Source organism: Lagopus leucura, unplaced genomic scaffold (genome assembly GCF_019238085.1).
Source record: "Lagopus leucura isolate 7727_CA_CO unplaced genomic scaffold, USGS_WTPT01 Super-Scaffold_100012, whole genome shotgun sequence".
Classification (NCBI taxonomy): Eukaryota; Metazoa; Chordata; class Aves; order Galliformes; family Phasianidae; genus Lagopus; species Lagopus leucura.
This window is the reverse complement of record NW_024962267.1, coordinates 12,125,064-12,151,556: the sequence shown is the minus strand read 5'-3', so window position 1 is coordinate 12,151,556 and position 26,493 is coordinate 12,125,064. Positions and strand designations below refer to the sequence as shown.

The window sequence follows — 26,493 nt, the reverse complement described above, 5'->3', positions numbered from 1 at the left end:
GCAGGAAGTTGCATGGCTCCAGCCCGTCTCGTTTCCCTATCACATCACTGCAGTCGTGATTCATCATCATTTTCAGGGACAAGCATTTCTCACCAGAATGCTGTCATCTCATCACTGAGCATGCAGTACCATTGCTCCAATGGCTTTATAAGGATACTTCAGCAGCAACAGCTGGTAGTAAAATTATGAGGGCATCAAAAGTGCAACAGGTTAAGCTCAGTCTGACCAGACTGACCATCTGGAGGAGCCCTGATTTTTCACTAGCTCAAACGAACATAGCACAACATTAACTGCTTATCCCAAAACAAGACTGACTAACGTTCCTGGCTTAATATGCCGTTAGTATGAATTAAACCAGAAACATAATTCCCACCATACCATGCAATGTGAAAATTTAGCAAGATCTGAGTTTAGCAGGTAACTTAACCACAACTTAAAAAAACCCAGAAAGAATGGGCATGCCTCGACCCGACTTGGAGAACCAATAGTGACAGCAAGTTAACCTCACAGGACTGACTACTGACTCAGAAAGACAGATCTTTGGTAAATTCCAAGTAAATGTCCTGTTGTGTAATGATCCTTGAAAAAACACTGGTGGCTTGTACAACAAGATCCAGAAATGATACAAGCTACACTACTTTCAGATGCACACTTTCTTCTATAAAGTATCAAGAGTTCATATGTCTTGTGAGCCTATACTGCTCACAGGAAAAACAATTAAGTGATGCTATCAGTTAGGTCAGTAATTCTAAGAGAAATAAAAAACATTCAGTACAATGAGACAAAGTTCATGAGAGTACATACGATATTATATCACTATGAGATTCACCTGTATATAATATGCAATGCTGAAAAAGTGCAATATCAAATTAGAAGCAATCAAGTGGATTAAATTGTGCTGTATAGTATCTTCAGTGCAGTAATTGTCAAGACAACATCCTGGCAGATATGATATTAAATTTTTGGTAGCTAAAATCAATGAATCAAATGCACTGTGAAAATTTCTGTCAACTTCATATTTAAGTGTATTAGATGATTACTTCAATCAAATGCACCTGGATACAAGTTTGGAATGCTCTTCTTTCAACAGGTATTCACATCACTAAAAAAACTACTTTAAAACCTCTAGTGTTTCAAAACAAGTCTCATAATGAAATTGTAAGAAGGCAACAACAAATCTTGAAAGTCAGAGAATCATCTAAATTTTGGTGGTATACAAGCACTCCGAAAATTCAACCATTTCTGCAAAAGCAGAGTTTTGTACAGTCTTCCTCTTTTTTAATACTCATAAATGCTATCTCAGTAACAATTCGATTTTTAATATTAGCAAATAAGAAGTAGAGGCTTCTGATAAGAATTCAGTTTGAATTAGATAACCAGTGCAACGGTGTTAAATCAAACTGGCAGCTAAAACTCAAAGCAAGGAAAACCAAATTCTTTGTACAAAGAATTTCAGTTAATTTCAGTGGTTTCTATTAAATGTTATATATAATAAAATGTTATTTTATATTATATTATTTTATATTATTTTATATTTATATTATATATAATAAAATGTTATTTTATAATGAAAAAAAATTATAAAGAAAAATACAAAACCAAAAAAAGTATTTCCTCATTTTGGTGATTACAGCCTCACAATATTTTTCCCCACCCCCACAGCAAAAATCACTCTTAATGGTGAAACAGGAGAACTTACACTGATACATTTGTCTGGCAGTTAGTATCTTGCACAAATACAATGAATAAGTAGGCTAAACTTACCATCACAGCAGGGTTTTTCACAGTGATACATGGAGTAGTAGCTCGGAGGGCTCCACTAACACCATGGTAGTACTTAAAACAGATCTTTATTTCAGCTGGAAAAGAAAACAAAAATAACATCAAGTCCTTTGTGACTGACACTAGGCAAAAGAAAATGAAAGGAACACACACGCGGAGTCATAGCTCACTTCTGTTCACAGCCTGAGTCACATCTGCTGTAGAAGCACACAATAACTGTAAATGAACTACGTCTTCTTTTAACCTGCAGAGAATCAGGATACAGATTCAGGATATAATTCCATGGACTGTAATACAACTCTATTTGCTGTAAGGTAACTGCTTTTCCTCTGTGTTGATTCTTAGGATACAGAGGAGAAAATAAATGATTAGATCATCTCCTGTGATCATTATTGTGCTCTTTGTTGTTCTTCCTTCATTTTTCAAAATGAATGTTGCCTTATGGACTCCACAACTACTCACAGTACTTGGCATGAGGCTCACCAAAGTTGAACAAGGGGAATTATTCTCATGGTTTTGCCAGATGCTCCTCTGCTTATATGTCCAAAAAATACCTTAGAGCTTTTAGTCACAGGTTTCTTGGCAAGTTGATGCTGAGATAGCCCTACAAATATTCTGACATTCCAGCAGAAGTTGAATTTCAACTATATTTTGGAGAGCTATTAACATACTGTTCAGTTTGCTCTTGAAAGCTCATCCTATATGAGCTGAATCCATCATTCAATGATCTGTTTTCAGAAATACTTTAGCAGGAAATTAGAGTGTCTGGTCAATTCCTCTTTGTGTATTATGCAGGTTATAGTTCTGGTTATTTCAAAATACTCAGTTATGGAAAAGGCTTACCAAGACAGTGCTACTAGCACAACTCTTGTCAGACTTTCAAAGTCTCAAGATATACATATCTGAAGGAAGCTAGAAGCACTTCATATTGAAACAGAAAAGGTGAGAGTTTCACCATGTTTCTGGTCCCATTGAATAAAGTTCTGCTAAATTGCTTTTGCAGCAAACAAAAAAGTATTACATTTCACTGAAGCCTGACCTCTCCACTGCTGTTCATCTGCATTCTTTCAACGCAGCAGAACAGCTGCCCTTGATCCTGTAAGACCTTCCCTGTCTGGAACAATCTCCCCATTTTCCTTCTCTGCTGGGACAACTCTTCTGTAGGTTAATGAACGTTTACCCCTGGTTACAGAAATGATCACAGACAGACAGAAATGGCCACAGGCAGCAAGTACAAATTATAGCAACCAGGTTGGACAGACCAGGGGGTGTGCATGAAAGCCTTGGCACTTGAATTTCTCTGACTTAATTTAACAGTATGACAGTAGCCTTAAAATACAAAACTGTGTGTACTGAAAAAAAGTTTTGAGACATACAGCATGATTCCTTGAGGGATGAGGTTCTTTGTCACTGCAAGATAAAAGGTCCATTTATCCCTACTCAAAAGGACTAAAATACATTCTGCATATCTTTTCAACCAAAAAGGATTTTTAATTTCTAATTTGCTGCGATTATAGCTTGGCATTCATTTACACTCTTCCTCCTAGTACAGTGGACGCACCTCCAAGCTGGCCTTCAATGGCAAGCACGTGTATCCCAGCCCAGTGGGGACTGAGGTGGTGGAGGGCTGCTGATCCCTCCCTCCTCACAGCTGAGTTCACCCACACTGTCAAAACACCATCGTGTAGCCTGCTCTACTTGCTACAAACATCACAGTAAAATTCAAAACAGAAGCAGGATTCCCAATCACCTATAAAGGCCTATAAGGCCTACAAATTGTAAGTCAAGATGTGTAGGCTGTGCTACACTCAGAAATTCTACTGACGTATGAACAATGTTTACATCCAAATGGGCACGCAAGGATTTCCAGCTCATAACTGGGGTTTCAGCGCAAGCACTGCTAACTTGCACAGGTGCTTTCCAACTCCAAAGCTCAGCTTTATTGAGACCCAAACTTTATCTGCAGAGGGTTTCTGGAGATGCAGTTTCCTCAGTCTGCTGCCAATGACTATGCAACTACCTCCTCTCTGTTCATCACTCTGGAAAATAAGGTAGCAGCAGAAAGGTTATCAGCTGCTGCTTCTATCTGCACATAGCCATAATATGGACAGATATCTGTTACACATTCTCACTACGCTGGCATGTACATACCTCTAAAGGCTGAAATGTAGCCCTGCAGGCTCTGGATCCTCAGATTTCTTTCTCTCAGAGTCACACTCTGTATAATCATACAGTACTCTCCAATATGTATATGCGGCTGGTAGTAGAAGAAAACAATTCAATATACGGAATGAACAATTTCTCCCATACCAATGAAATTAAAAAAAAAAAAAAAAAAAAAGCCTGTAGGCCTAATTGCTTGTAATGATTAGAAAAAGCAGAGCACTTAAACGTACATCTGGAGACTTCTCTCACTCCCCAGGAGAAGCAGCATTGCTATGGTTTGGGCTTTATATAGCTCTACACATAGGAACTGCAGAAGTGCTGTCAGCACTGTGTCGATAGGGTGATAGGATTAACATAGGAGAAGCTGTGTTTGAAATTCAGCATGAAACTGAAAAATCAGCCACCTGGAACATGCATACAGACATTGCTAAAGTGAATAAAAGTTTGCAAAATCTTTTCTTGCACACAGAAAGAACACAATTCCCTCACAGGACCAGAGACAGCTAAGTAGATTTTTCTTCATAACTAATAATTTTTAAAACTACTATTAATACATAACACAGAAAGAAATCTCAGAGGGATTGTGCCAATTCGGAACAGCTGAGGATCTTGCTCTTTGACATTTTCTCCATTGTGTTAGAAGAAAAACTGTGACTGGAATATTTGTTCTTCATGTCAAGAGGATTCCTGTGCTCCAGATACATTAAAAATAGATGTCTGTGCCTGCCCCTGACAGAATATACATCAACCTATTGTGTACAAATAAGGCCCTATGAATATAAAGAGCTCTTCCAAAACAGTAAATTTCTATAAGTATGACTTCAATATTGAGAAAGCTGAGTTCAATACATACTAATATTGAGGCTTCCTCTCAACTGTTCCATATAAATATATGTGTATAAGTATATGTGTTCCATATAAATATATCTGTATAAAAGGCACAATAGCTTACATCACCTACAAAGTTTTTCTATTTTCTTTCAGTCTGCCAATTGGTTTGAAAATGTTTCCTTTAAGTTGAAAATTTGCTCTTTTATTTCTTTTCTTTCCCAGACATGTTTATCAGCTTGCCTTAATTGAGTTCTGTACTGAAAAATGTAGCAGAAGTAAATGCAAAGAGAAGATGCCGGTACCTGACCATATACTGTCAGCTGTGTGCTTGATTCAAGGAATCTGCAGCCTCACAGAACAAATAGTACTTTCATCCATGGGAAAAAGTGACTGTACCTAGCAGTGTGTTCTTGCTGCCACACACGTCCCATTGTCTCTGACGTTTCTCCAGACATCACACAGACCGCAAGGAATTCCTACAGCCACCAGACATTTCCTCTTCATTTAAAAATAGGACAGAGTGAAATTGGGGTATCTGTGAGTGTTTGAAAGAATCGCAAGTAGTCAAGTAAGTAGTGGCACGTGTTAATTAATCTGAACGCTCCATAAGACCGTAATCCTCTTCTTTTAAAAGCCAGTAGTTGTTATCATTCAGTAACCACAGTTTTATAGCTCAGAACCATTATATAAAAATTCTGGAATAAACAGGTTTCTGGGACTCAAACAGTGATATTTAAATTTCAAAAGAACTCCTGCATGAAATTATAATTCTGGGCTTCCCTCTACGGACCATGCACTCTTGTCTCTTCAATAATACAGAGATCAGTTTATAACAAGTAATAGTTTGCCTTTAAAACATCAGTAATCCTCCAAAGCCCCTCACTTTATCTATGCGTTTTTGGCCTTTATCTTTGACTAACAAAAAAATGCTTTAGGATAAAAAGATACACAGAATACAGGAATTTGGAGTACATAAACACAAGTGTAATTCTAGAAGAACATATTATTTCCAGGAGACCAATCTTTCAGGAAAATAAAAATACTCATTTAGAGAACAGTTTGTTCAGGATCAGGAGGTGGTCTTGACTATAGATACTACCACATCAGTTATCCATGAATGTGAAACATGCTGTAATTAAGCAAGCCAAGCAGATAAAACCTCTTTGGTACAGAGGATGGTAGCACAAATATAATTACAGGGAGGTGGGATAATATCACACTCCCACAAGCTCACCATGGCAAACGTCATGTGCTTACAATGGTGGAGGCAACCGCCAGATGGCTGGAAACATACCTTGTGCCTCATGCCATCAACCAAATTAATACCCCTAGGTCCCTACCCAACTGAAACTTCTGTACCAGAGCTGAGGTCATCACACACTCCACTGAGAGGGGATGGCAGACACACCTCTGAAAGCTAAGGGAAATCCTCACAGGGTTGCAGCAGTCTGATGCTCCCTGCCAACTGCACAGAAGCTGCCCAGCTCCCAGACGAGGCAGCTCAATGCACCCCAGCTCCCGGACAAGGCAGCTCAATGCAAGAATCACACACCTGAACCTATGGCTCTCTGTAGATCCGAATACATATCCTCAAACACTCAATAAGAATTGGGAGAATTTCCCCAGAAAGCATGGAAACATGTTTTCCAAAACATTTAAGAAAATTCTGGCTCTGGAACAAATGGAGCCAATCATATTCAGCCTTTACAAATGCATAAAGGGAGAGCTAAGTCAGGGAAAAAGCATTGAGTTAAACCCTATTTTTTCCCAGCTGAACATATCTACCCAATGGCCAACTGTAGGAATTTAGAAGTGTTAGAAGTGTAGAAATTTAGAAGTGTTTTGCACATCCTGTCAGTTGAATTTGTTTTCCTTAGCGTGACTGCAGTGAACACAACCTTCTTGATCAAATACTACATGTTCTTTCCTCTGCATCATTTTAAGCAAGAACCTTTTTGACTACTCCTGACAGCAAACAGGAGAGCAGCAGAACATGTGCAGAAATAGACTTCCTGGTACACCAGATTATTTTACAGAAGGAATGAAAAAGACTGAAAACTGACCTCAAAACTGACCAAAACAGAACTACACAGAGCTTTTTAGCTAAACTAGTATAAGTATCAGTATCATATTTCTGTCCTCTGGTCTCTATCCACTTAAACTGCTTCAAAGGCAGCTGCAAAGCAAGATCTGTTGAAGCAACAGCCTATGGACCTGGCCTGCACTCACTTTCCTGCAACTCTGAGACACTTATTTACAGCCATGAGCACTGAATATTACATTCCATTTTGGCCAAGTGTTTAATTATAATCTAACCTTTATAATAAAACACTTCGGGTATTATGCTCTTAAGCAAGCTAACAAGGCTTGTCATAAATTGCAAAAAACCACAAGAGATGATCCTATTTCAATTGTTACATTCAAAAATAACTGCTAGGAAACAACAGATATAAATTGCAGAAGTATAATAAAAAGTATTTCTAACTTGGTGAAAATGTTTATAAATAGGGCAGCAACAATAACCATGAGAAACAGCCCAGTCAGACTACTGAGAGGGTGCTGGTTACACAGTGCCACCAGACCCAGGCTTCCACATCAGAAAAATATGACCTTTACAATTTAAATTGAATGCTCAAAACATGTATGCTGGGTAAAAGTAATGATTTTATTTTACTAGAATACTCATTAACACTGACCACTGACCAATGTTTTGGTCAGAATATGGAACTGTGCTCCTATCTCTGCCAGACAATAACTCTTCACTAAAGCACCTTTAAAAACTGAAAGTACATCAAGTTCAATTACAAAGCCCATTTGGTTTGTTTCAGTCTCCCTTAGTATTTTCAAATAAAAAAAGAGGGCTGGGAGTTCACTCTGCTAACTGCAAATTACATCAAGCTTCAGTCTCCATTCCCCATTTTTATAAAACTTAGTTTCACTGAAATAAGGACTAAATACAGAGAACTATATAAAGCTTCAGTTGTAACCTGATGCCAGTGTAATGCAAACACACGTATTACCACCACACTTTCTGAATATATCTCAGAGTCATGCCACAAAACTGAGATTTTAAGGACAAAATAGAAACAGTCTGTGCAGTTACCGCATCTGAGCATTGCAGTGTGGCACCAGAAGGGATTTAACCTCAAACATCCCAAGAGTGATCTGGAACATGATTGATGTGATGAGACCGGCAGTGTGTGGATAAATCCCAACAGCTGCCACTATGAGTTATTGTTCAAGATGTGAAGAAAATATATGCAAATCGATATGCTTATTTATATTCACAGTAATGACTATGACATCAAATGCTATAAATAACAACAAACACATTACACTGCAAATAAAGAAGGTGAAGGTGTTTCTTGTGGATACTGTAATTAATACACATGAGACCTCAGCTATAACTGACAAATTTAAGTCAGTATGACTCCACGGCTCAATCCAGGAAACCCAGACTTAAAGGAGGCTCTTAGCCCATGCCCATACTATAAAGTGAGCAGGATTATGGTATGAATTAAAATACCAGCAGAAAAACAACCATAGCACACAACAGTCATCGAGCACCTTTGACACTTCTGTCCCGGCTGCTGGGGCTGTATGGGCACAAGTCATACTGTGCTCCTTGCTCCCAGCAACCAAAAATAGGCCCTGGCCTATTTTACCTACTAGGACATCTGCAGATTTTAACTCCCAGGAACTTTGCACCTGCGGAGACTCATAAGCACTGAACTTAATTGTTGCCCAGCAGTGACTGTACTATACTGAATGCCCCTCCTGCAGCACTTTCAATACAACCAGTCCTTGTTGCCCATATTGCAGACTTAGAAGCTGCAGTTTCTAAATGAGCAGCAGCTTGCAGCAGCTTGTATCAGCTATTCTGCAGAAAACTCAAGCCTCCTTTCAAATGTTTTTTCTATCACCAAGGTTTTTTCTATCACCACAAGTCACTTCACTCTTTCTGCTAGCTCTGTTCTCTGTAAGGAATGCCATCACCTCTGTCCCAACACACCAAAAGAGAGCACCCAGAGAAACTCCATCATGTTATCAGCACTCAAGGAGCAATTGCAGCCTCTCCTGCACTAGACAATAACAGTCTTGAGTCTAATGTCATGATAAATATCAGATGACCACACCAAATGCATACGAAGACAAGCCGTGTTGCACATTCCCACTATTGCTACCAATTCATAGTAACACACCTTGAACTTGCCCTTTCATTTCACCAGAGAAGGAAAAAAACTGTTTGCAGAGCTGTGGTCACTTCTAGCGATCCTCCTGTAGTTGATACAGCAAACAACATGAGGTAGCAATCTGGTGAGTCACTGTTTTCCCTTCACCACATTTAAGCAAACCTCAAAGCATAAAGTTTTTAAGTCACATCTGTTATGTAAGGAAACAGCATCTCAGGCACACTGATACTCAGATTCACCTTGTCGAGTCTCTAAAGCAAGAGATCCTTTTCATGCTCACAGTGCACTTTTGCTCCATTCCTAGGCAAAAGAAAGAGAGCCTGCTCTGCAGTCCAGAGCCAGTCACTTTCTCTAGAGGTGACAGCTTAAGGACACCAGCTGCTTTTGACGTTGAGCTGGACTTGGAACTTATTTTCCTTCCTTTTTGCATACTCTTTTCCTTCCCCACTCCTCAATCGTTCCCCTCAGAGGCTGCTTGCATTTTGGGAATATATTAGCTTCATCTAATTATTTCAATGTCGATTCCTTTGATTCTCTCCTCTGCATAGAGTCTGTGGATTTTTTAATGTCACTTTTTGTCTAAAGCATGTAAGAGCTTTCTTTGATCATCCTTGTTTGGCTAATTTAGGGTGCTTCGGGGGGAATTAATGCCTGTTTTTAGTATGAAGATGATGAGATCCTCCCCGCCCTCCTTTCTGTGGGCTTCTGATTTGAATAGAGGAGATAGCAAGCTGTGTGTTTACAAGTCATCTGCTTGGGAAATAGGAGATACCAAATCCATGGGGAGATTTATAAGGAATAAACCAAATGACTGAAAAACTCAGTTAGAGGACCACAGATACATAACAACATAAAATTCAGGACAAAAGCTAGAACAAGGCTTAACTGTAAACATAAGCAAAAATTCCACAGACTTCAGTGAAACTGTTCAGAAGTTTAAAATGATCCCCATAGAAAAAGAGCTTCCTAAATTAAGGTGAAAGATGCTTTTCCTATAAGGTACAAGTCTGAGCATTCCAGAGAGTCTAAGGCCCAATCCAGCTGACTCACACGGATTAACATTAATGCAATTAAAATGGAAATACTCCTGCTACGTACAGTTTAGTTGGATATGGCCTGTTAGCGAGGCTGCCATCCTCTGCACTTTGCCCTGCAGAGATCTCACATTATGGGTAAGATAGGCAATTAGGCCTATAGGCTTTTTTTTTTTTTTTAATTTCATTGGTATGAGAGAAATTGTTCATTCCGTATATTGAATTGTTTTCTTCTACTACCAGCCGCATATACATATTGGAGAGTACTGTATGATTATACAGAGTGTGACTGAGAGAAAGAAACCTGAGGATCCAGAGCTTGCAGGGCTACATTTCAGCCTTTAGAGGTATGTACATGCCAGTGTAGTGAGAATGTCATCTGTCTATATTATGGCTATCTGCACATCTTCTTGAACTTTATCTTCAGTTCAACCATTTTCTTCTGTAGCAAAATCCTATTTTGATTTTATCCTATTATATTTGATTAAAGCTCTTTCTTTCTTGTTAAAATATATATGTTGTGTGATGCATAGATTTAAGTCGGCAAGATTCACTGATGGCTTCTAGAAATAAATACTCTTAATAATTATTTATAGTAGAGGGGGCGAGGCCCAACGTCTTTAGAAACACATGTATTGCTGTGTATCAGTCAATGAGAAGAGAAAATTCTGCCAAGATTTACAGTTAGAAGCACTACAGTGTACGATATCAGAGTGGGTGTATATATATATATATTCTAATTTATGAAGGAAGACATTGCTGTGAGGCTAAACAGGTGGTAGAACAACTCACAGCTCTTTTGGGACTGATTGCCACTTTGATGCCACACTTATCAGGGTTTTCAACAAACTCATATACAACATCCTAGAATTAAAGAATCCGATTTCCTAAGTGGATCACATAGTAAAATAACAATATTTCATTAAAAAGCAAAAAAAATTAAATTAAATTAAATTAAAAAAGCATATAACAGAGCAGCTTAGCTTACTGCAAGTCCTTGTAATCTAATGAAGTGGCTTAGCACTCTGATTTGAACCTTCGCTACCAAGAATTGCTGCAGAACTCTGCTGGAGATTTGTTTATTTCAGTCACACTAAGATTCGATATTTCAAAACCGCCCAATGAATTTCCCAGCATAATGAAACTTCAGCTGAGACATCCTAATGCAACAGGACAGAAGGCTGGCAACTCCCAGCAATAAATCTAACGTTAATGCTAACAAACATGAGCAAAGACTGCCACCTCATTATCCTTTTCTTCATGTCCATTTACAATTAATGTCTTGTCCAGCTGAAACTTTAAAATTCCTGGGAGGGGACTCCATCTTTCACTGCTTATATACTACACAATATTGAACAAGGCAACTTTTTGTTCTCTTGAAGTACACTGTCCAAGAACATCCCTAAAATACAAATGCACCTCAGAACTCAACTATTTTTTTTTTTAGTCAATATTTGCACGACTTTTTTTGTGTAATACACTTCTTGTGATGTGTAGCAAACACATTGAAAAATATGCTACTAAGAGAAATACAATCAATCCCTTAGGTTTGTTAGAGTTTGACAAAATGGCTATCAAGTGCAATCCTGCAGGTTTGCCTTGACATAATTGGCATGCTTGCCCACTGGATAAGTAGGTACTCACATTCCATAAAATAGGGACCAGGTTCAATTCGCCATACAATTTGTCCTTTTTGAGTGCCAGTCACTCCCCGATTCTTGGAATCCCAGAAATTGGCTGGAGAGTTCTCATCTGTAAGAGGAAAAAATATACACATTGCCATGTAGCATTTATAAAAGCAGGGTGGTTTTTTATTTTCTTGTTTAGTTTGAGAAGCCCAGAAACAAAAACATATGAGGGAAAAAAAGAAAGAAAAAAAAGGTTAAGCTAACAAAGAAAAGATGCATGGCTTCTCTTACAGTAGATAGATCACTTTATGCAGACTTAACAGACATACAGAGTCAAAGTAAATATACGGTTTTCTTTTAGAGGCAAACTGCCAAGATAAAGCATTAAATTCCAAAACTTCTCCTCCTCAAATAGACAGGCTGACGGGAATGTATAGTTGATTGCAACTTCATCATGGAGCTGCAACACCATTTTATATGATGGTCTCATTCTGTGCTGTGAAAATCTGGCACTTGCTCCTTAGCAGTGATGTACAGGTATCAGAACTTGCTTCACTTTTTGAAGTATTCCTACATTTTGACATCTGGAGAGAATATTTTTATACATACACCAAAAAATATGGCACATTCAATTTCCCAGCCAGCATTATTACGTACTAGTGAATTAAGTCCTAAAGGCAAAGTGCGTCACTTAATAAGCCAAAAACACAAATGAGTGAAAAAAATGAAAGAAATAAATTCCAAAGAGGAAAACTGAGATGCAAACAGTAAGTCTCTGAAGATCAGTTCAGCAGTATTGGTATTTTCTCCTCCTTAAGAAATGTTTTTGTCATAACAAACAAAAACAGGTCACGGGGTTTGTTTTTACTTACCAGCCTGTGTTCAGAAACTCAGAATGCTGTTTGAATGAAACACAAACAGAGGGAGAAGCTCTTGAAAGGGCACAAAGGTTAGGATGACCCAGAGGAAGCTGACATAAATACAACTTCTTTCATACAGGAAGTTCTTTGGAAGTAGGCATCATAACATGTTCAAAGTGTGCTTATGAAGTCACTTCTTAATCATATAAATATACCTCCTGCCTCAAGTACAAGATCCTCCTTTCTTCAGTGGCACGTAATAACCCTGACTCTTAAAAAATAAGTACATAAATTTGTTTTATAACACAAATTTGAATGCATTCTGCAATCTTAAAAAGATTTCACCAAAAACTTAAGGCTCCTGTAGCTCTGTTCAGGAAGCTCTTATCCAATCAAGCCCAGTTTCTTAGAAAAGAAGTCCCACATAAATAAAACTAAAGAGCTGTCACCTACATTTCAGAAAACCATACACTATTTATGAAAGAATAATCAAGAACGCAGCCTTGTTACTCTTGACTTAAAAATACAGTCTGGGGCAGAAGCCCTCCCTAACCCCCACCTGATCCACCTCAACTGCTCACACACCCCGTCCTCAGACCCTTCTCTTTTGTAGCCCTCCTTTGGATGCTCTCTAATAGCTACATGCCCTTCTTATGTTGCAGCACCCAAACTGTGCTGGGCGGTGAGGAGGTGAGGCCACAGCGCAGCTGGACAATCTCTATCCTCAGCCGACTCCAATACCATCAGGTTTAACTTTCCATGAGGAAACTGCACGCATCATAAAAGCAAGCACACAGACAATAAAAATTTATAGCATGCATGATTATCTTCATTACTGAAAAAAAAAAAAAAAAAAAAGAGCAAAGAAAGCTGCATCTTATCCACATATTTATTTTCCTCAAAGATAGAGAAATTCTAGAAGTACAGCCTGTAAAGCATCTCAGGAGCCTCAAAGATCTCTGTATGTAAGCAAGCAATATGATGTTGAGCTGGTTGGGTTTTGTTTGCTTGTTTCTGGGTTGGTTTTCTTGTTAGTTTCTTCTTTTGAATGTGCCTTTCTAACCCGAGGTCCCACTATTTTCTTCCACGGACATATCTCATGCTTCCCCTGAGTGCCAGTTTAACGTCTAGCATATTTCCATTAGTATCTCTTTTGGTTCACAAACTACACTTCACTACCAAAAGCAAACAGATTCTTAGAAAATTCCAAGGATACTTCCAATACAAGCAGTATTAAATTATTCAGTGTCCTCAGTACGTCTAAGTAAATAAAAGACTATTTGAATATTTTTTTAACAAATCCAGAAAGTTTGAAGGCATGAAATAAGCACTTAATAGCAAGACTTCCAACGCTTCAGCTACAAGCATTTGTTCCTGGTCTTTTAAAATCGGTAACTAAAGTCAACAGAAATCTTTACAGGGACATCAGTGAAGTTCAGAAAAGGTCCTGCATGAAGAACATGCAAGCCAAGCATAAATGCTGAGCTGATTGTTACAAGGCAGCACATTTACTAACAACTTCATTAATACAATTTAACACTTCTGAATTTTCAGTTCTTCTATCCAGAAATAGTCTCCTTTGCAGTAATGAAGAGTAAATCATTGATGCTCTGCCCACAGGCACACTGCCATTGCAACAGAAGGTGGTGGAGATGGATGGATGAAAAATGCTAACAGGTCTCTGCCTGACAGCAATCTACTCAGATTACAAAATTTATTTTGGACAACTTTGATTTTCTCCTGAAACAGCTGATTCTTTCTACTCGCATGAAGTTATTCACATAGAGAGAAAAATTTTGTTATTTTGTTATGTATATGGAAAAATAACTTCAGAGCTCAGTACGTGGATTTTAAAGAAAGGAACGAAACAGCAAAAAGAAATCAAATAGCATGATAACACTGAAGCAGACAATAGTGCAGAAATTTGCCTATCAACAACTGCAATAAAAAGGTTCAGCTGTGATAAGCCTCAGCAACACTCAGATGTGTGTGTGGAGGGGAGTTGGAGGGAAGACAGAAGTGTTTGAGAGCACAAAAAGCAGAATGCCAAAATTACCACTACTTCATCACTCCTCTTCTCAAAAACCTACATATATTCCCCAGGGATCCTCAACTCCAAGACATTCTGGTCCCCTTTTAGCTGGTAATTGTTGCTGTTTGTGAAACTGGCTGCTATTCTAGAATCTGGGCCAGAGAGTAGATATAAATATCTCTTCCCAGAACATGAAATACCCAAAAAAAAAATACTGTCCTTCTGCACTGGTATCTTGTCAAGTTGATCTACGGTTCTGAAAGAAACAGAACAAAGGAAGACCTACAGCATCATTTTATCTTCTATAAACACAAAATATTACAGAAAGTATCTGATTTCTCACCATATTGCAAGCCTTGTAAAAATGAGTAAACGGGAAAATTTATGATGCTCTGCAATGAAAAGTGGGTCATAATAATAAATATCTCTACACTCTAGTGGACTCTACACTGCCCAGTGCTCTTTGAAATCACTGTGCAGCAAAAATGTTCAAAGTAATAATGTTTTCTCTTTTAGGACTCGCCATCTTTACAAAACCACTTAAGGTATATAAGGTACCAACAGTACGTGTAACATTCCCAATTCAGTAAGGCTATATTAAGTGCAAAGCTATATACAAGTACTGAACATCTCAATGAAAGAAGAAGGGATCATTTTAACATAATGAGTTTGCACAACAGAATGCCACTCAATGCGAGAGTAAGAGCCACAAGAAGATCCTGTACATTCATGACAGGACATGTGGCTCCACTCATGTACAGCAGACAGTTAGGACCATTTCTTATCACTTTCTAACACAGCCCCAGATGTCAGCAGACAGCTTCATTGCAAGGATGCACCTCTGGCTCCTGTTTGACTTGCTCAGAAGGACCTCCAAGTCTTTTTCTGAAAGCTGCTTTGCAGGCAGTCAGCTTCATACTGACTGGTGTCAGGGGTTGAAAGACTTGGTCATGACCCTCTTGCTCACTCATTTCTCCATCCTCTCGAGGTCCACCTGAACGGCAGCACAACTAGCTGCTTTATCAGTTTATCAGGAACGGGCAGTTCTTGCCAGTTTCGTCCCATCTGCAAGCTTGCTGAGGATTTGTCCTATCTTCCAGGATGTCTAATAGCAGCTGATCCAGTTGTCAGCCTACCTCGTTACCCACCTATTTAGCCTGCATTCCATCAGTCTGTCTACGCAAATGTATGTTATGAGAGACAGCACAGAAAGCCCTGCTGAAGTATCTGAAGTACCTTATGCAAAAGTATAAGACAGGAGACTTCTGTGCAGTTTACATTTTGTTCTTTGTGTCTCACAATTTCTGATATTTTTTGATATTGTTGTGTAAGGAAGAAGGTTTTTCACTATTTCTAAAAAAAGATTTCTATCTGAAACACATCACCACAGAGTGACACTTTGTATAGTTCAAACTAACAAATAAATAAAACAGATACCAGTCTTCGAAAACAAAACAAGTTAAAAAGGAAGAATTGCTACTCATGGTCACTAAAGCTAGCCTGAGAGCCCAGTGCACAGACTGCTCAGGTGCAAACCAATGCTCACTTCTCGCCCCAGCTCATATGGTCACTAGTAGAGTAGACAAAAGGCTTGTCTCCATAAAAACAGAGGATTTTTATTCTACACAAAAAAAAAAAAAAAAAATTGAAAATTATGGAATTAACAAACTTCTACTGTGGAAGTATCTTGCATTTATCATAGAGGAAGAAAAAAATTGTTCCCTACAGTGATTGTTTGGTCTCTGCAACATACTTTAACAATCACAATGCATCCGTACAGGTGAGGGGATAATCCACTGGAGAGGAGCTCTGCAGAGAAGGACCTGGGGGTCCTCATAGACAACAGGTTGGCCATAAGCAAGCAGTTTGCCAACAAGACTAATGGTGTCCTGGGGTGCATTAAAAAGCGTGGCCAGCATGTCAAGGGAGGCAATTCTCCCCCTCTATTCTGCCCTGCTGAGGCCATATTCAGACTAACAGATCCAGTTCTGGGCTCCCAGTTCAAAAAAGACTGGGATCTCCTAGAAGGAGTCCAGCAGAGGGTAACAAAGATAATTAAAGGCCTGCAGCATCTCATGCATGAGGAAAGGCTGAGTAAACTGAGTCTGTTCAGCCTGGGGAAAAGAAGACTGAGAAAAGATCTGATAAACATTTATAACTATCTAAACAGAGGTGGAAGGCAAATGGATGAAGCCAGGCTCTTCTTGGCAGTGCATAGAGAAAGGACAAGGAGTAATGGCCTAGAACTTGAATATAGGAAGTTCCATACTAACATGTGGAATAATTTCTTCACGGTAAGGGTGATGGATCACTGGAATAGGCTGCCCAGTGAGGTTGCAGAGCCTCCTCCTACAGAGTTACTCATGATCCAGCTGGACACCTACCCGTGTAATCTATTGTACAGCACCTGCTTTAGCAGCGAGTTGGACCCGATCTCAAGGCCCCTTCCAACCCCTGCGATTCTGTAATCCTGTGATACTTATAGATGCTTTAATGCAGAGCTCAGAGGGAAGGAAATTCAGAATATAACTGAGAGGATTTAATTATACACAATTATGCATTTTTTGTATTTCAGTATTGTATATGAGTCTTCTAATTCATTGCTCTTGAAATCCATGCAGCTCAGCTCAGAAGAGATCAATCATTTTGGTAACACTATTGTATCCCAACATAATTCTGTGGAAATCTTATTTGAGATTTACCTTCTAAGCTCTGTTTTTTTTATGCCTTTCTGGAAGATATTTTATGTAAAACCTTTTCAAATGCTGGTATTATATATTCTTAATTTTAAAAATGAAGTTCTGATCGTCAAAATTTGACCCCTTAGCATTTCAGGTTAATTTTAATACATCCTTGGACACTGAAAATGATGAGTTAGCAAGGGTGTGTGTGTACATTCAGCCTACTGATACTTATAAAGCATAATTCTAAACATTATTTCTCTTGTCAGATATTCTCTTACTGTGCGCAGTATGGGAGCTGCAGGCTTACGGATAGAAAGACTAAGTATAGTTTTGTCTTAAGCTGAGATTCACTGATACCAGTTTCTCTCTTAAACATACTGTTTTAAATTATCAGCCATTAGCTATTTCACTATATCTATCTAGTATATATCTATACTATATCAGCCTCTAAAAGTAACAGGATTGTAGTTAACCTGCACTGGAGAATAATTCTGAACTGAATTTTGAGCCAAGCATCGGGACATTTCTATGATGGCACTTTCTGTGTAAAACAGAAGCCTGATTTAGATGCATGTTACTGCATGACTTCCAAAATCTCAACCCTGCTGCCACTAAGTGCACTCCACTTTTTGTTGTGAGCAGGTGGTTCCACGTGTGAGCAAGGAATAAAACAGACAGTCAAAAAAATGTAAAGCTAACAATGCTATAAAAGAGAGTACTGTGTATCTTAAGCAACTGACTGAGTACAAGTTTATAACACTAGATTTTGTGCAATATTTTCACTTTGACACTCTCTAATTATTTCAATGGACACATTTAAAGAAGAAGAAAAGTTTGTATCACCTGAGGCCTCACTCCCTTTCTGTAAAGTCAGTAAGCAAATTAGCACTTGCAAGCAGAGTGTTTGTTGCAAACCATTATTAGAATAAATCACATTTTAGCAACCCATTTAAAATACAGTTACTGTTCCATGACCAAATGTTAACTCCATGTATACAGCTTTTAGTCTGCAATATTCATTTAAGTCCCAGTGTCAGACAGCCAACAACTCACAACCTTTCTACAGGAACCAGAGGATTTTTCAGAGAAGACAGCACTAGTGTATGCAACACAATGATGAAATTAGATCAATACTTTGAAGCACCTTCTAGCCTCCTTACCTGGCCGTTCCAGAGGGTATCTGAGGATCCTAAACTGCATTCCTCCATATGAATCCAATTAACAAACTGGAGAATTAAAAAAGATCAGTGGATCCTAAAAGCCGCACTTGTTTCCAATCACAAACAATATTTTCTACAGAATTTGCCTTTTGGGGCCAGGTTGTGCAGCTCGGCTCTGGACAATTCAGCTCTGCATTAACACTGATGCACAGTCACTGCTTGTCAGGCTGCTTCTCTGCTCTCTCTTCCTCCCCCGTCATTTTAAGGAGAAGATTGCAGAAGAATGGCTGCAAACTCCCAGGCAGTTTCTAGCAGTTACACGCAACTGCCTGCATCTTCCCCTTTAATCAAGGGTTTATCTGGGTTCAAATAGCCAATGTTAGAATGCGTCAAGTATTATGTCCTTCCAGCAAAGCTATTTGTAGCCACTCCCATCCGGAGGGTACAGGAAGCAAAAACCCCATCCTCCCGGCACTTCCTTCCTTGCCTTTTCCATGGGAGGATACCAAAGCACAGACTACAGTCCATCCAACGGGGAGAGGCGACAACAAGGCTGGCATGGTGACGAAAGCAGCAGGAGCCCACAGAAGTGCAGGTCTGCACTTACTTGGTACTTCACTTGCCCTACAATCCAGGTATTTTCAAGAAGAGCAGACTGCTTGTGACAGCAGCTGGGGTGAAGCTACCCTCAGCCCAGGATAACTGCCCACTGAGCCCTCTGAGCAGGAAGACAAGCAGGTGGCCAAGCACCACCATTCCTGCTTCTCCTCTTGCAGGCTGGTAGACGCCACAGGGCTGGGACAAGGCTCCTCTGTGCCAAATACTCTGACTGCCCCAACCTTCCTTCCTGGTGGATGCCAGCAGCTCCTTCTGCTCACAGCAAGGACACAGACTGGGCCAAAGCAGCCCCAGTACCACACTAACAGACAGGGCATTTTGAGGCCGTTTTAGAAGTAGGGTTCAAGCACTGCAGCAGATGCCCAGATGTCTGGAGACAGAGCCCTTTTCAGCATTTTGTGCAATAAGATGTTCATGGAGCACTATGTTAAAGCTCTGAAGCAAATTTCATTTTTCCCAAGCGGAAACTGGGCAACCAAAAACACAGCAAGAAAAATAACACGTGAATACTTCTGCTCAGCTTGAAGACTTTACAACAAATGTTTCCAGTCCCAGAAATTAAGACAGACTTTGTGCTAATACCGAACTGAAAGCTGCTCTCATATTTCATGTTCCTGTGAGCACCTCAAGGGAACAAAAGGGGAGAGAACACCAGAAGCAGGCTATTGCAAAAGAAATTTACAACTGTTGCAGGCTCAGCGGCTGCAAAGCTTCAAACACCCACAAAGCAACCCCCCAAAAAGGCGAGAGGAGGGAAGCCCTTGGGCAATCTGGTTGCATCTCTTTGAGTGTCCCCCATGACTGCATTTACACCAAACATATTACATTGCTGACAGTTATTGCACTGTACCAGCAAGAGCAATTCTTCACTTTTTACCAGTGACTGACAGGACAGTGAGAGACGAGCTGTATTCCCCACACATCTCCCTCCAAGCTAGAAGCTGAGCACAAGACAAAATTGTAACACGTTCTGCATCCAAATACTGTACAACCAACTAAAACTTCTTGCTATTCAAGTTTAAATTGACGGAGTAGTAAGCAATGATCCTTGCTCCCATTTTCATACAGTCTTTATCCTGAGACCCTAAAACAGATCATTTCCTAGTTTTTCTAGCATTATATGTATTGTTTCCCTCTCTATGTTCATGAAGAACACTTCAGCTCTGAAGATCAGAGCAGCTTCATGCGCCCACATGGAATGTGATATTTGAAGGCACAGAAGCAACTCAAATGCTTAATTAACCACAATGCCAGTAAAAAGAAAGACACTGAAAGAAATCTGCAAGTTTTCAGACACACCACAGAGTACAACGGCAAGAATAAAGTGCAGTTTCACTCCTCTGTATTCAAAGTAAAGACATAATTTAAATTCAAAGTGTTCAAAGACAAAAATAGATCCTTTCACCCATCTCCTTGGCAAAAATTCAAAAGCATAACAATAGGAAGGAAATGACCTCAAGTTTAATCTCTTTCCTGAAAATCATACTAATCCTCTTCCACGAAGTGAGGAACATTCCATTCTTGCCTTGCTTCAGGTGTTGGTTTCAATACACGTGCAAGGCCCACATCCCCAGTGCTCCCCCCATGGTGTGGGTTCCTGAACAGCCCCAGCCATAGCTGGAAGCCCAACCCCATGCAGCTCTTGCATGCAGTGCTCAGGCTGTCTGTAACTATAGCCACACAGACATGGAGCCACAGGGAGAGGGAATGTCTCACACCCTGCTAAAAAGACCGTGCGTTCCCTGTAACATAAAACTATTCTTGTGAGGGAAACGGGGAATAGAGGCTACCTAAAGCCCAAAGGAACAAGCAGTAGGGAGAAAAAAATAAAGTACGAGTTAACACTTGAAAAAGAGGATGCATTTCAGGAAAGACAATGCTGTCAGCATCACACGGATCGGCTAAGAAAGTGCACTGTCCCCCTAACCATGCAATTAGTTGCTCTGCTTGGCTTCATGCAGACCTGGGTCTTATCTCCCAGTAAATCTATCTTCACAATGACCTTACCCCTTCTCAATACTCTTCTCTCTCTGATAAACACAGTTTATCACCACATCCCCAAATACATCCCCTGTACTGCCACAACCTAGCAGCCTGAAGAGAAGCGACATCCACTGCTCTGTGTGCAAAAATACACACAACATTTCTTGTTCAGTAGGTGTTTAATTGCATCTTTTTCTTTCTAGTCACAGATGTAAAAACTTAGGTCCTTTCTTTTTCCTGGTTTGCTATTTAACAGCTCCTGTGTCAAGGCAAAGTGAATTACAACACGCAAAGTAAAGGTGATTACCACCTGCATTTACTGGTAAAAAACTTATAAAGTAAACCTAACAAAAAGGAAAAATTGTGTGTACAAGTCTCCTGAGGGCCTGGTAGGCTGGGATAAAAGTATTTAGCAAAGCTAGAAACATAAGCCATGTGTTAAATAACCATAAAATTCATTAGTGTGCTACATGATGTCAAAGATGACTTCAAAAAAAAATCTAAACTTTTATTTCTGTGTCATATTCAATCTGCCAGTCTAGGTTTATTGTGGAATGTTTTCCATCATTTTCCCTCTTGACTACAGCCGTACAGCCATTAGATAAGCACTTGTTTGCTGACAGCGCACGAGCTGCTGAGCTTGCTAGAGCTGCACGCAGAAGAGGATTGCAGCTCCTTGGGAATAAAGGGCAAGCACACTTATCTGCAACCACGTAACTCCTCACAAGTCTTTGCCAGAAAAACTAGAAAATATAACAAAGTATTCCTAATGTGGAAGACATACCAGCAAAGCTGTGCTTTTGTCAACACTTCCATCCTGACCTCAGATAAATTTTGTTGGTAGATAAACACTACCAACAAAAGCACAATTTTGCTAGCACAGCTGCATTTACACAGAGGGCTTTCTTTGGAGTGACTGGGTTTGTACAGTACTCAAGTCATCTCACAGCCAGAGAAAGAAGTGAGAGGTCATTTATCTCATGGTCTTCACATTGGTCTTTATGGTCAAGCAGTTCGTGCTCATGTATGCAAGTATCCAACTGAGAAGGATACCAGAACTGCTGGTTTTTGTTGGTTTTTTTTGCTTTGGTTTTTTGTTGTTGCTGTTGTTGGTTGGTTAGTTGAATTTGATTTTGATTTACTTTGCTTTTTTCCTGATAAAACATTTCCAAAATGGAAACAGTAAAACCACTTCAGGAAAGCCCAGCTAGTTGTGGCAGCTGGTCACTGCTGTCAGCAGTTCCCATTTTCCACCTCCTTCACAGCCCCTAATTGGGCTCTGTCATAAGATCATTATTAGCAGCCACTTAGTGGCAGAGATTCTGAGACATGTCACTTCTCTTCCCCCTACTCTCCCTTCCCCATGAAATCCCAGGGCTGTCCTGTCTGAAGCACCTCAGCTGTGAGCCACAGGTGACAATGGGGACCTCAATGGGATGATCACTGCTTTGAGGGGCTACACACAGCCTGAGAGAAGTGTGTGTTGGAGTGCCAAGCTGGCCACCAGATCTTGCTCTGGGGAAAGGATCTTCCCTCTGAACAGGGGAGCACTTAGCAACACCTTCACCTTACCTACAAATCCAGAAGCATCACCTCCAAGGGCGGTCCTGGCCACATAAGGAGAATCCAGCCACAACATGACCTCAGGTGTTCACACCAACAACAACCAGGTGGAGTTCTCTGACAAACAGCACACATCTCAGGTTTCTGAGGACTGCAATATTTGGGGTAGGCAAAGTTTGGGCAGCACTGAGCAGTCTGTGGTAGGGGAAATCACACTGATTCACCAGTGATGTAACCACCTCTTCAGGGTTTAATTTTGGTAAAATCTATGTTCATGTGGAAAACAAACGAGTTCGTAGCTAACTTTTAACATCATGCAATCCACATGTTGTTCTCCTGGTACCAACTTACATGTAAAAATAGGTTTTCTTTGCGGAAGCACCAAGCAAATGCAACTACCATAATGGAGAGGCCTTAAAATTAAGTCAAAATGACTGTTCTCCTTTTACTTTTTTTGTTTGCAAATCTAAAAATAAAATTCCATTTTGAATCACTGTGAAACATACATCTACCCTGTAAAAGTCACACACATCACTGAAATGCACGTGTTTAGAAAGCACAGGAGATCTCAAAAAGAGACTACAAAACAAATGGCTGTTATTTTTTATAAGTACTTTGTAACTGCTCTAAGTCTTTTTTGTTGTTGTTGGTCTGTTTCTATTCCTGATATTTTTAAATCAGATATCAGAAAACAATTGTTTGGCAATTGTTCACCAAAACTCACTGAAACAGATGCCTTAGCATCAACCTTTTTCCCAGATTACACTTTGCAACTTGCTCCATGTTGCATCTATACTGTCTGCATGAAGCAAAGTAAATTTATTACCAGCACAGTTGTTGTTATGGATTCGCAGGGTCACCCACAATATCTTCTATTTTCTGTCTTTCCTTTTTGTTCTTCCTTCTGTTTCCATTTTCTTTCTGCTCATACAGTAGAAGCAACTATCCCTCTTTGGAAGGGACCTATCTTGAAGCAAGTATCAAACCTATTACTGCGTATAAAATAAACTATTAATCTTTTTGCCCTAATTAGCAGGAGCCACCCTAATTCTAATTAACAGAAGTCATCCCAATTCCCATGCCCTACAATTTAATAACGACGTGAGTAATTTAAAAGCTCACCTCAAATTTGCAATTTTTTTAATAAGCAATGTGCTTATTTCCTTCTTTCATCTTCTCTTTATCAAACTGAAATTACAATTTATTGCTAGAAACTATATTTTATTAACGGGTTAATTAACTTCCAAACTGCTACAAAACAAGGACTAGATACTGATCACTATCATCAACAATAATTTTACAAATCCCACTGTACTTTACTCAAGGTGTAGCAAAATTTTCAATTTCTGCAATAATATTCTATAAAACACAATCTGAATTCTCTTTTAAAATTATCCACTAATATGTTCTGATGTTGTTTTTGGGTTTTTTTCCCCCACTCATATTCCGAGCTACATTTACATTTTAGCAAGTGTCCAGAGGAGGTCCACTAAGATGATCAGAGGGCTGGAGCACCTCTCCTATGAGGAAAGGTTGAAGGAACTGGGCTTGTTTTACTTGGAGAAGAGAAGGCTCAATGGAGACTCACTGTGGCCTTCCAGTACTTGAAGGAGCATATAAACAGCAGGGGGAGTGGCTGTTTAGATGGATTGATAGTGATAGGACAAGGGGAAATGGTTTCTAACTAGGACTGGAGATTTAGGTTAGATATTAGGAGGAATTTTTTCACCTGGAGGGTGGTGATGCACTGGAGCAGGTTGCCCAAGGAGGTTGTGGATGCCCCATCCCTGGAAGCTTTCAAAGGCCGGGCTGGATGTGGCTCTGGGCAGCCTGGTCTAGTGGTAAGCAACCCTCTCCACGGCAGGGGGGTTGAAACTAGATGATCTTAGAGGTCCTTTTCAACCCACCCCAGTATGATTCCATGATTCTATGAAGTGTGAGCAATCACTCACGCAGCACTAAAGCTGAGCTCAGCCACTGCAGGTTGGGACTTTGCATGTGCAACACCTCGATCGATTGGGCTCTCCAGGTACTGCTGGAATACAAACACCAACCAATCCTAAACAGCTACATCTAAAAAGTAACCTCAGTGGTTTTTTGCCCCTCAAAATAAAGGAATTCAACAACATAGCGGCCATGCCATCAGCGGGAGCTTGCATTTCTAATCATGAACTCATAACATTCAATAGAAGATTCTCTGACCCGAGTAATTCCTTACATACATATAATAGTTCCAAATAAATTCTGGAGAAAAAATGTTTCATTGTACACATGCAAACTGCAAGCAAACCAAAAGGCTATGTTGGGTAAACTTATTTCTTTTCTTGAACAACTCAGAAGAAAGTAGAGGAGATGAGAGGTAGTATCACTTCTTAAACACTCCTGCAGGCACAAGGCATTCTAATGAGCTGAACTGCTCTCAAGCACTCTCAGCTGTGTAATGGGAAGGAATTGCTCCCTCGCCAGATGGCTTGCTCTGCTGATGGCCACCAAAGAGAAAGAAGACGATCACAAAATAGGCTTAGCTGACTGAACTGTTCATGGACGCATGCCCTGCACTAGCTGTCCTGAGCACCTTTTTGTGCAGGTGAAATTTTCAACTAGAATCAGTGAAAGATTTTATATTAAGAAATACATACTTAAAAAAAATAAAAAAAAACACTCTTCATTAGCAAGGGTGTAACATTCAGAGCACAAAACATTCTGAGCTACAGAGCCAGCATCACCAAAGAGCTGACCCAGCTTTTGCACGGGATGATCCATCAGCAGATTTTATGGCCAGCTAGTTGGTCATTTCATTTTGCTATTGACAATAAATCCCCCCTCTAGGTTTCCCAAAGCTCCATTTTTTTTTCTTGGAATGAATCAGCAAGGGGGAAAGTCAGTGCCAGACACTCTTCAAGGATCTTGAAGAAACTAATTTAGCCTCTCCATCACTCCTGCAGTTTCAGCCTTTGTTTCACTTGGTGTTTATTTAACCTTGATGCTACTTTTTTTATTATTATTTATTGCCTAGGGGGAAAGGACTAAAACAAGAAGCCCTGCATGTGGAACTCCCACAGGAATGCAAAGGAAAAAGAAAAGAGCTGTCCCATGAATACTGAGAACACCTATGGATCCAAGAAATCAGAGAAAGTCTGCCTCCTATATCCACATCTTCATCAGCTTCACTTTTGACTGTTCTGGATTATTGCTTGCAGTTTCAGATGTTGTCCAATCAATATTCTTCTTCACCTATTCCAGTCTCTGGACACTCATGGCATCAGTCAGCATTTCGATCTCCACATTTGAGTCCTTCCCCATATCTAATACAGAAACATTTCTTAAAATGCTTTTTTTCCTTGCCAGTCCCAAGTATTCTCAGTACCTTTTAGAAATCCTCCTTGTTTCCAAATTGTCAATAAAATGTCTCTGCAGTACACATCAAACAATCTTGTGAGATTTAATATTCACTTAGCAGCTGTTATTATTTTTTTTTTTTAGGTTTACCTTCAATATTAGGAGCTGCTTAAGCATCAGTGCAAACTATCCCATTGTTATCTTTGACAGTACTCGTTTCCAAGGGAATTTTTTAGAAATCCAGAATACAGAAAAATATTTTTGAATATTCTTGTGTCATTTTTCAACCTTCCAGCCATTTAAACTGCAGTAAAACCCCCTAATAAAACAGAGAAACAACCCAAGAATATGGGTTCAAATTCAAGATAGAAACAGGCACCAATGCTTCTCCCTCTTGCCTTTATTAGAGTGAAGTCATTAGCTATGATACAGGGGACACCTCTGTGCAAGCAATTTCTTCTTCCCTTTTTACAAACCACAAAACATCTAGCTTAAGTAAACAGTAATGCACTATTATTTTATTTATATGTGTGTATGTTTGCTAAGGCATCCAAACAGCTGATAAGCAATGCTGTAGAAAACCCACAGAGGAATAATAACGGATCAGCATAAAGACAGCA

General features: G+C 39.6%; 1 protein-coding gene across 3 annotated transcripts in view; it reads right to left on the bottom strand.

Annotated features, from left to right (window-relative positions):
• Positions 1–26,493, bottom strand: part of HECW2 (HECT, C2 and WW domain containing E3 ubiquitin protein ligase 2) — a 108,750-nt gene that overhangs the window by 65,598 nt on the left and 16,659 nt on the right. For 2 of the 3 annotated variants that reach the window (XR_006179591.1, XM_042874518.1), the window contains exons 2-3: positions 11,651–11,758; positions 1,765–1,859 (exon numbers count right to left, since the gene is read on the bottom strand). Coding sequence is in view for 2 of the 3 variants with exons in the window: in XM_042874518.1 (XP_042730452.1) it covers positions 1,765–1,859; positions 11,651–11,758 (203 nt within the window). In the remaining variant the exon portion in view is untranslated. Of the gene's footprint in view, positions 1–1,764; positions 1,860–11,650; positions 11,759–18,370; positions 18,714–26,493 lie in introns of those variants that run through there. The other variant, XM_042874520.1, reaches the window with a different exon arrangement.